The sequence below is a fragment of the Apium graveolens genome, chromosome 10 (genome assembly GCF_009905375.1).
Source record: "Apium graveolens cultivar Ventura chromosome 10, ASM990537v1, whole genome shotgun sequence".
Classification (NCBI taxonomy): Eukaryota; Viridiplantae; Streptophyta; class Magnoliopsida; order Apiales; family Apiaceae; genus Apium; species Apium graveolens.
The window spans coordinates 60,763,487-60,775,329 of record NC_133656.1 but is presented as its reverse complement, the minus strand read 5'-3'; the positions used below and the strand labels follow the sequence as shown (position 1 = coordinate 60,775,329).

General features: G+C 34.4%; 1 protein-coding gene across 1 annotated transcript; it reads right to left on the bottom strand.

Annotated features, from left to right (window-relative positions):
• Positions 1-645: 645 nt before the first annotated feature.
• Positions 646-3,405, bottom strand: LOC141693355 (voltage-dependent chloride channel 1, chloroplastic-like). Its single transcript, XM_074498437.1, has 4 exons — positions 2,606-3,405; positions 1,851-2,018; positions 1,282-1,488; positions 646-1,029 (listed from the first exon to the last, which is right to left on the bottom strand). Exons 1-4 carry the CDS (start codon positions 3,284-3,286, stop codon positions 856-858), a joined length of 1,230 nt encoding a protein of 409 aa, XP_074354538.1. The 5' UTR covers positions 3,287-3,405; the 3' UTR covers positions 646-855.
• Positions 3,406-11,843: the final 8,438 nt, after the last annotated feature.

The following is an 11,843-nucleotide window of genomic DNA, read 5'->3' as shown; positions in this document are numbered from 1 at the left end:
ATCTTTTTTGTTTTTAACATTCTAAAGAAGGTTTCCCTCCAATTTAATTAGAAGACTCGTTCAGAAATTCCAGTTCACTTCCAGATAGGTCTTGCCGTCTTGGTTTGCAGTTTATGCAGGCAAAATAAATGTCAAAATCCCCGAAAAAACTGAGACAACATTGGTGGTTTTCAAGGTGAAATATGATGAAGGGGAGGGGACTATAAAAATGTAGATCTGAATATACAAGTTAAAAATTATTTTGTTCATGTTCAAAAACTGGAGGTCACCTCCATCTCTATGTCTACTGTCTACCCCCAACATAGAAAATATAATGAAAAGTCTGACATATTTCATTAAGACTTTTCCAGGACCCTACTGATAAGGGAGTCTTGTTCCGGCATGTTACTGAGGGAGCCTCATGCGCGGTATTCTACTGATTCCGGGATCTTTAAAGAACTTATTTCGTAACTTGTCATTGTGGCCTATGTTCTAATATTTAATTCAAATTTACATCTAGCCATCACATTGACGGTGTCTTCTGATCTGCATTTCATAAGAGGTCTAATTAGTGGATGTGCATGCCTTTGTGAGGAAATTCCCGACAAAATTGTTAAAAATGGTCCAATGCAGAAAATATGGTAGGATCTACATTTCGACATAAAATGGTAGGTCTAATAGTGCATTTTTATCTAAAGACGCAAGAGTTTGTTATATATACATTGGTCAAAACAAGCTTCGAGCATATACGGCAATGCAGTTCATCTTTACAAGTGCTCTTATACTTACTATATATGGGATGTGTAACTTCCAGTACATCATGTGCAGCCAATCTTACCAAGTTTGAACAGCTTAGATAATCGTCTTACTTCAAACCTAGGTGGTAGGTTGTCCATTTGGCGAAGGCTTTCTGGAGCGATTCTTTCTTTTCGTAATAAGTTGGCGAATCATCAGTTCATTTTCCATTGCTTCCTGGATGTTGTTCTGTAACAGTTTCAACAGCTCATCAAGAGGAAGCATCGGGAAAGGCTCCTCAATCAGCACACCAACCTGTGAAGATTCATTATACATTAAAAAACTAATCCCTGATAGGAATCTCTTAGTAAAAAGAGAATTTACTACAAGACTGAGCAACAACAGTGGTGGAAACTATTCCATGCCAAATTATCTTTATTAAATATATTGGACAGGTCAAGGGATAAGCTATATTATTTACTGATCAACGCATGTGGATATAGAAATACTTTCTGTGCAAACGATATCTGATGCACAAATAGACTCATACATGAGAGAGAAACATACCTCCTCTATGCAGAACAAAGAAGCAGCGCTTATAAAGGTAGCAGGAACCACAATCCAGTTGCAATCATCCCAGAGTATTATGGGAAGTGAAAAATGCCAGAGGACCAAAAACCTTGAGGTCAAGCGAGTGTATGACAGAGGAATGGGAATGCCAATAAGCTGTTCACAGATACCAATGCCTTCATAAAAGCAAGATATCTTTGATTCCTGCAACAGGATGCACCCGATCAAATTAAGAATAACTGAATATCTCTGCCACAATGCTGACTTGCTTAGTCTCTACCACTGAATATTGGCATCAACATTTCAGTTACCATTTAACCACCTTGTCTGCAAATGCTTCTCACAATACTAGCCTATGAATTTATAAAATTAAGAATGTCTAGTATATTTTGGGTTGGTGTGGTGTGAATTCTTATTCTTAATCATTTAAGGGCCTTGATGTTGTCTCAGCGGGAGTGGATTGAGGCCGTGGAACTGGAAAGAAATTCAGATGCAGATTCGCTCATATGTTTAAACTTTGGTTAATTTGATTAGGCAGACATAAAATACATCAGATAAGCAATTACCAGCACATTTAGCTTTGACTCCTCCAAATTTAGCATCCGGAGGGTTTGCGAGATGAAATCAATAATGCAACGGGGACGATGCGTTGAACTGACAATTACTGAGAGATCTTCAGGCTCAATCAAAGTTTGGAGGTCTTGCGCAATATCTGAACCATGAATCACATGACACTGCAAGAAAAGCTGTAGGTTACTTTTTGCATTAAGAATAACCAATTAAGAACTCTTTGTCAAGTCAAGATATTTATGTGCTAATATTACAATGCCTTCCATAAGAATGTAGCCCCATCTTATAAGTCTCTGCAGATTTTACTGTAAGGAAGTTTCTAAAGTCAGCCAGCAAAGCAAAATGAAAAAACAGAAGTTGCAACAGGAAAAAACAGAGTTTAAGCTAAACATACAACCTTTTACCAATTTAAAACTTCCAAGACTATATAGTGTAACTGTGCATCACTTTAAGCAACTTTTAAAATACCTAAGCCATTTCTTTCAAAGAGGCAATATATATATATATATATAACTAGACATCAACTAGAAACATAAAGACGGTTCAAAGATTGACTAGTCCCCCACCCTCCAACCCCCAAGGGGCATGACAAGGTCATGAGTTCGGAGCCTCGCTCCCGCTCCCCTAGTACCTATAAACTAACTAGAAAATAGATAAGAACCAAGAAAGCAATATTTTGAAACTAATATTCCCACAAACATATATAAAACTATAAGGAGAATAACAGAAATCAAGATAACTAATACTATACCTTAAGAGCAACCGGAAATGCCATGATATATTGCAAAAGCGCATTCTTCACCAACACATCACTCGAAAGATCAACACTAGAAATCACTTGCCTTGCAAAATCATTAGTCCCAGAAATGACCTTAGTCCAAGCCTTCCTCCCTTCTTCATACCTCGAATACGAAGCCTCAGTCCTAAACACTAACAAAAGCGCCAATGCAGGCGCAGTCAACTGATAAGGCAAAGAAGAAGCCCTCAAAACGGGAAAAAACTCAGGCAACCAATGCAACAAAACCGCAGAATTATAAGTAGCAACGACAATGGCAACCGACGTAAACGCGATCACGGGAGGAACCAACGACAAAACCACCCTCGAATTCAAACTGGACAACAAATGCCTAATGTGCCTTAAAGAACTCCTATGTTGCACCCAATCCTCAGGCTTATACAACAATCTTTTGGTCTTCATTCGCCTTTCTTGATTCTTATCAGCCCAATTGGGTATCGCAAGAAGAATGGAAACAATATCAAATGCCTTGTCAGAAGAAGGAGGGCTTGGGGTTTGAGAAGAGAGGATTTTAGTTAATGGGAGTTTCTTGAATTTGGAGGGAAGGGGTGACAAGTGTAAAAAAGGGAAAGTAGGAGGGGTAAAATGGGAAGTGGGAAGTGATAGATTTGGAGAGGAGGTGGTGGGTGTTGACATTGGAAATGGAGAGAATTAGGGTTAGGGTTTGTAGAAGAGTAGAGAGAGGGGAACATGCTGTGTGAAATTTCAAAGACAAGGGGAAAGTGAAAAAAGGAAAGTGGATTGGCAGTTAGAATCAGTTATGTGAATGAGGTTATTACACTTGTTTCATTCTGCTTGGATATAAATAAACTACTTGTGTATTTATATGGACCTGTCTTAGTTTTCCGTCTGATTTTTCACCATACTTTCTGCCTTCTTTTCTTTTTCTTCAGCGCCAAAACAAATCTTACATACTCCCAAAAATAATCAAAACTAAATCAACACGTACAAAAAAATAGCTCATCATTTTTTGTTTTTCTGAAATGCTATTTTCATAAAAATAATCTAACCATGCAGTGTAGGATTGAGCATCATAAATACATCATTTTTCAGATGTATACGAAAAATTGAGCATACATGTCATATCAATTATCGATGAATTAATAACATAATTTTTTTTATATCTAAGTATCAAAACACACTAGCCTCTCGTACAGCTACATGAACGAATTTGAGAAATTAGTAAAAAGACTAAGATAATCAGTGTCCAATGCACAATTTTAATAATGGTGTGTATCAAAACACACTAGACTCTCATACAGCTAGACGAACGAATTTGAGAAATTAGTAAAAAGACTAAGATAATTGGTGTTGAATGCAGAAATTTAATAATGATGTGTTACTCACTTATGTTAATATGAAACTGCTCTTTTTATGCCTCAAAAATTTTTCATTGGTACAAAATTAAGAACATAATCTGAATGGACAAAGTTTCTAGCATTTACAAATATATATTGCCTCCGCCCTCTCTCAATTCTTTATATTTGAGAGGGATGTTTCAGTAAGCAGTTTAAGACTCTTATTTAATATAATTTTATAAATTATATTTTAAAAAAAATATTCTGAATAAAAATTTAATATTTAAATTTATATTGAGAAAAATAATAAAAAATAAGATATAAAATTATATTTTATACTAGTAATATAGCTCGTGTTTCACACACGGTAAATTTTTGAAATATACCAAACAATTTTTATATATATGCTAACTCTTAGGTTAGGTGGAGTTCTAAAATTTTGTTTATATTAACATATCACATATTAGCCCATTGTGGAAGCATTAAATTAGGTTTTATAGTTGAAATTTTTTAAAATTTATTTGAATTAATATGAAATATTAGTTTATTGTGGAAGTGTAAAAGTAAAATCGGGAAAATCGTATATTTTAAAGTACAACAAAGATGGTATAAAATGATTACAGGAATGTTATTATTTTTTCTGAATATGTTAAAGTTTATAGTATTAGAATTAATATAATACTACTTGCACCGTTGCTTCAAAAGGTATACTATTCTTTTTAAGAATATTTTTTAGATGCCTTTAAATTCTTAGGACAAATCCAACATTGATCCAAATATCCAAATTTGGGGAAGATTATCTTAAATTTCATTTCAATAATGATCCAAATTTGGATCACTTGGTTTAATATAAAATAATAGTTTTGTTATTTGTAGTTTATGAGATTTTAAATTGATTTTTGATTTTTTTAATTATATAATTAATAACAGAATATAATAAATAGTTAACAAATTTCATTAAAATTTAAATAGAAGTACAGTGCATAAAATAAAAAGTACATAAAATGCATACAAGAAATTACAACACACAAAATGACTCGAAAACTATACTAGAAAACATAAAATTTTGATTTAGTCGGACAAACTATTTATGTTTCCTCCGAGATAATCAAAATATTGTCGATAGATGTTCATATTATTTTGAGATCCTTAACCTTCATCTTCATTTCCTTGATTTTGAGTTGATTTTGAGTTGTTAATCCCTGTTTTTTAGTCTTTTTTTCCATAATTCTCATATGTTCACCACGAACAAATTCCCATAAAGAGACACATATTGCACATTGAGCATTTGTGGAAGAATATACTAATTCGTTAAATTAGTGTGTATCAATGATATTTTGTATGTTAATTATTGCAATAAATGTGTTTTTCGTAAATTAAGTGCACAATTTTAATATTTTTATGTGTATTAATTCTTTTGATTTAATTAATTTATGAAATGTTATATAAATTGTTAATAATGAATAAATGATAAATTTAAGATAAAATTGCTTAATATTATATTAATATATTATTATATGTAAAAAGTAATTTGGATCAAATATTTGGATCACGCTGTTGGAGTTGGTCAGAAATTTGGATCAGTATTTGGATCAGTTGGTGATCCAAATTTGAACTTTTGGATCACAACTGTTGGAGATGGCCTTAGAGACCATAAAATATTATATAGTGATCAATTTTTTCTGATTTAATGTAACATTTTTTAAATCTTTATTTGTTCTTAGTTATTTCTCGAGCTTTGACTTTTCACCTTCAAATCAAATAAAATTTGACTAAAATTTTAATATATTATATCTTTGAAAGTAGTTTTGAAAAAATAATATTTTAATGCAAAATATATTTAATTTACTTTGATATATAATTTTTATTTTTAAAAGTAATAAAAAATAAAATAACAAGACTAACTCAAATTGACAATTCTAAGATTAAGTTGTGATGAATTTTAATATTTGGTGAAAATTTGGGTAATTTGACTATTATAAATCAATTTTTTATTTACTATATCAAATATATTTAAATAAAGATACATCTTATTTTCTTCAAGATATTTGACATTTTTTAAATAGTACATTACGTGGAACAATATCACTAATTGTTATTCCCTAACAATACAACAAGAATTACAGAAGGGGAGGTTGAATGTAATTATGGCTACTTTTTCAAATTTAAAGAATGTTCTAACTTGATAAATATAACAGTGTTTGATTAGCAATGGTGCGGATAAAAGAGTGATAAAAATCAAAATACTAAGTAATAAAAACACAAGTTTTTAAAACTTTTTGGTGGATTTGAAAGTATCCACCAGATATATATATATATATATATATATATATATATCAAATTGAGAACTCTGTGAAGCTTTGAATAGCTCACAGCTGCTTACAAATTTGAACAACTAAACTTCAGAGAAATACTTACAGAATATAGCTTGATATGTTTCTCTGAAAATAAGCTTGCTTAGTTAATTGTTCTATTTGCTACACTTAGTTTATATATCACCAAGTTTACATGACAATAAGACAAGATAATAAAACAAAATATATCTAGTCTAATTCCATGCTGCTTCACTACTCTATTCCAGCATCTTTGAATATCTTCACAATTGCATGGAAATGGTAATGCTTCTTTGCGCTCGAAATCCTGCTTAACAGACTGCCACATTCCTTTTGCAAACACCCAACACATGTGACTGTGTTGTCATTGTCAACAGCTATTTGAATTTGATCATCCGTCGGGACTATGGTTGTCATCCGTCGGGTACTATGTTGATCATCCGTCGGGAGTCTTGTAGATCATCTGTCGGGAGCCTTTTCTGTCACTTGACTCTATTTCATTTATACATAATTACAAGACATCTTATATTTACAATTAGTCACCTTATTATGTATATCAACTAGTAGTCAACATGATGTATATACTCCTACATAGTCTACACATTGTTGCTTGCACAAATGTGTTACATTACTTATTTGTTACATAAGCTACTCACTCGATGGATGTCAATTTGTCATCCGTCGGGACTATAAAGTTCATCCGTCGGGACTATATTAGATCATCCGTCGAGTGCTATAAAATTCACTAAGTTAAATCTACTAAGGTGTTTTGTTTAACTTATCATCAAGTTCACAACATATTCCTAACAATCTCCCCCAATTTATGTCTACTGGAATTGTAGCCATAAATTAGGAGAAACTTGATGATAACAAAACACCCAAAAAAATACAGATTAAAAAGTAGTAGATAAAATTGATAAGTTCTAAAAAATTTATTGAAAACTGAACAAAGCAAAGTGTACAAAGAGTTCTCACAATCATTTTCAAGGTGCTCCTCTAGTCTGAGCAGATAATTCTATTTTCTTGATTGTCTGGATTTCTTCCCAAGCTTCTTGTTTTTTTCCTCTATTTGATTCTGGAGTTGTCTGTGAAATTCAAGTTCATCAACTTCAGATGATTCCAGCATTTCTTGCATTTCCAATAGAGTCTCATTTCTAGAGATACTCAATTGGTCATCCAGTCTGAAAAATCTTCTAACTCCCTTATCATCCATGAATTCCATCAGCCACTAAGGCCTCAAATGCACTCTCTTTCCTGTGAAGGGAATTGATAGAGTTTTTGGAAGTGCATCTTTGGCTTTATTAATCCTTAGCTCTTTAATCTTCTTTAGAACCAATCTCCTTGCAGTCACATTAAATCCAAAGTTCTTTTTGAAAAATGAGTAGATCTTTACTAGTACAAAACAGCTTTCTTCTAGAATTCTGTGAAGAGGCCATGTGATTTCTTTCCCTGCCTTGTACTTAAACACAAATCTTTCAGGAAGATGTCTGTGAGCATCAATTCCTCTTACTTCTTCAAGTTCATTCAAGTAGAGATTTAAATTTGAAAACTCCTAGATATCACAGATATATTAAAGATCTTCCTTGTTGACTGTAGATTTAGATTTGGTTAAGGTCTTGGTTCTGAGAGTTGCAGGCTTGCTTTTCTTAATTGCTCTTATCTTTATTTTCTTTGGCTTGTTGAAGATAGGTAAATTTAGTTCAGGCGTTGGCAGACTATCCCGGTCCACTGGCTCATCCTTTGGAATTATAGGCTCACCATAAAAATTCTTAATTGGATCCGCCTTGAATTCTTCATGTACCACTGAGGGCTTGGATGTATGAGTTGAAGTTGTAGCCTTTTTAGGAATGTAGTCTTCCAGTTCCTCATCACTAAAGTCCAATTTCCTTTTGGAATGGAGCTTGTATCTGAATCTTCTTTTCTGTTGTGGTTCCTGATGCATTTTCTGATCTTGAGGTTCAGTAATCACAGATGGTTGTGCAGAGATCTCAGTTATAGTCTTCACAGCTTGAAGTTTGGCCAAGATAGCAGCTTGCTCATTCTTTTGTTTGAGCTTCTTAGCATCTAAGGTATCCTGCTTCCTTTCTTGCCTGATTCTTTCCTTCCCTTCCTTCTTAGCTTCTACAAACTGAGGGTGTCCAGCCACCACACAGATTTCCTTACCATTTCTGTAGATTTTGGAAATCCTTCTTTTAAGTGCTGAATCAGTTGGATCTTTGAAAAATACAAATGATCTAGCCAATAGCTTCTTCTCATCTGGCCTAGGTGTCTCAAACACAAGATCCACAAGATTTTTATCTGAAAACTTTGAGTAGTTTCTTTTAGGCTTCAAGACCAGATTTGTCTTTGGAGATTTGATGCAAGAAGTTTGGCCTTTCTCCAAGTTGCCTAGACTCATTCCATGCACTTAGATGTGTTTGACTTGAGAATGGTGATGAAAGGTCTTGTCTGGCTTCTATAACTGACCAAATTTCTCCTGAATAGATGCATCAATTGTCTTCCATTTCTCATCTAGTTCCTTCTCAACAGCTGAAACATCAAGCATCTTGGGATTTGACTTTGAATTAAGTTTAGTAGCTGCTATTTGGATCAGATCAATGTTGTCCAATACTGGTGGCTTTGGCAGAGTAATTTCTGGAACAATTACTTGACTAATTTGAACATTTATCACATATTCCCCCTCACTGGTTGGCTCTGCTTGATTGACTTAGATTGTTGAATCTTTCTACCCCTTTTTGTTATCATCAAGTAGAGTGGAGGTAGAAGTTTGTGCAGCCACCAGCTTTTGCAGCAACTGAGTTTGTTGTGCTTGATATAGCTGGATACCTGTGAGAGATGCTTTTATTGCAGTTAGCCTTGCATCCAGGGAATCCACTTTAGTGACAAGATCAGAATTCTTCTTTAGATGTCTTTTAATATCAAGCATTGTGGCATCTGAAAGTTTAGCATCCAATCTTTCAGAGACATCCTTCTTTACTTGGTCAATTTCAGTTTTGATAGAAGTGACATCCTGATTGTGTTGAAGAACTTGAATTTGATGTAATTGTAGAGAGTTGAGATGTGCCTGTAAGAGCTTCCGGGTGCTAGCATTTGTAGTGGATTGAAGAGAATTATGTGTCTCTTGAATTTGATGGATGAGAGTGGTCTTGAAGTGTTGAACATCACATTTCTTGGAAAATACCCAGGAAGGCAGGCCAGATCTGGAGCTGGGGCCTTCTTCTCCCCTTATGTCCATGAGTTATTCACTATCATCACCATCATCTCCAAAGAAATCTGCAGATTCACCAGTACCATAGTCAACATCATCACTAGCTCTAGGTGGCATGGTTGTGATGGCATCATTTACTCTTTGCATTGATTGAGTAGTATGCACTTAGTTCAGCATCTTTTCTGCATTTTCATTACCCTGTCCAGCCAAAAGTTGATATGCTGGAACAGGATGAGTAAATGTCTCAGCATCCAAAGAGATGAAATCTATGACAGCTTGATCATGCTGAGATGGTTTATCTGTGTCTGCATCATTGACATTCATTGACTCACTAACAATGATGTTCATCCTTATTTCTCCTGTACCTGCATTTCTCTCATTTTCTCTCTGGTTTTGCATCAAGGGCTCCCCTTGGCTTCCCACCCTCACACCCTCACCTTCACCATCTAAGGTGGGACTCCCCTCACTCACTTTATCCAGACCTGAAGAAATGGTCTGCATTAGTCACTCATTTCCTCTCCTTTTGCCTGGGAGCAACCCAGCCTCTCACTCAATTCACTCCATGCCCTCAGTCCTAAGAGTGATTGTACTACTACTAGGTCATCTGCACTTGTGACAATTGATGGGATTTGAAGTTGTGCAGAGAGTACCGACGGATGAGGAACATCCATCGGGATAGTAGTTTGGCTAGCCGACGGATGACTGTTGTTAGGCACATCCGCAGTGTTAGTCCCTTAACAATATGGCAAGAATTACAGAAGGGGAGTTGAATGGAATTCTTGAAACTTTTTCTTGAAATAAAAATGTTCTAACTCGAATTTATATATAAGTGTGAATTGATTAGCATAATGCGGAATAGTTATTTAAATGAATCAAAACACAAGTAATTAAGGACAAGAGTCTTTAAAAACTTTCTGGTGGATTTGAATGATTCCACCAGAGATATATAATATATATCGAGAGAACTCTGTGTGCAAAATGCTCACAGCTGCTTACAAATATTGAATAACTAAGAATACAGAGAAATGCTAAGAATTCTGCTTACAAATATTTCTCTGCTTGTATTTCAGATAGTTTCTTAGTTGCTACTTCTTGGTTTATATATTACCAAGATTACAAAGTAATAAAACAGGATAATAAAACAAAAACTATCTAGTCTATTACAATGCTACTTCATTACTCTATTCCAGCATCTTTGAATATCTTCATAATAGCATAGAAATGGCAATGCTTCTTTGTTCTCGAAAAACCAGTTGAATAGGCTACCACATTCCTTTTGCATCCACTCGACGCATGTGACTGTGTTGTCACTGTCAACAGATATTTGAATTCTTTATCCATCGGGTTCATGATCATCCGTCGAGTTATTGATCATCCGTCGAGTTATTGATCATCTGTCGGGTTGTTGATCATCCGTAGAATTCATTGTAGTTTATCCGTCGGGTAGCAATCAGGCACTTGACATCATTTCACTTATACAGAATTACAAGACATCATCTATGTATAATTAATCAACCTATTCTACATATCTAACTAAAGTCAACATGACTTAAGTACTACAATAGATTCTAAACAATGTGTATACAGAAATGTGCTACAGACTTATTATTACATAATCTACTCACTCGATAGATGATAAGTCATCATCCGTCGGGACTATAATGAGTCATCCGTCGGGACTATAAATCTTATCCGTCGAGTGCTACATAATTTCACTAAGTAAAATCTACCAAGATGTTTTGTTCATGAAATCATCAAGTACACAACATATACACAACAATCTCCCCCAATTTATGTCTACTGGAATTGTAGCCATAAATTAAGAGATACTTGATGATAACAAAACATCCTAAAAATACAACTTTAAAAGAAAGTAGATAATACTGAAAAGTGCTTCAATTAACAAAATGTATAAAGTTTTGCTCACAGTCATTTTCAAGATGCTCCCCTAGCCTGAGCAGATTTATCTAGTTCCTTGAAGGTCTGGATCTCTTTACAAGCTTACTGTTGTTTTCCTCAATCTGATTTTGGAGCTGCCTGTGGAATTCCAGTTCATCAGATTCTGATAGATTTAGCTTTCCTTGCATTTCCAAAAGAGTCTCATTGCTGGAGATGCTCAATTGGTCTTCTAATCTGAAAAATCTTCTCACTCCTTTGTCATCCATGAACTCTATCAGCCAGTAGGGCCTTAGATGCACTCTTCTCCCTATGTAAGGGATGATTAGAGTCTTTGAGAGTGCATCTTTAGCTCTAATACTCCTTAGTTCATGGAGTAATATTGAACCCAAAGTTCTTCTTGAAGGATGAATAAACTTTAATCAGTACAGTTTGGATTTCTTGAAGGATCCTATAAA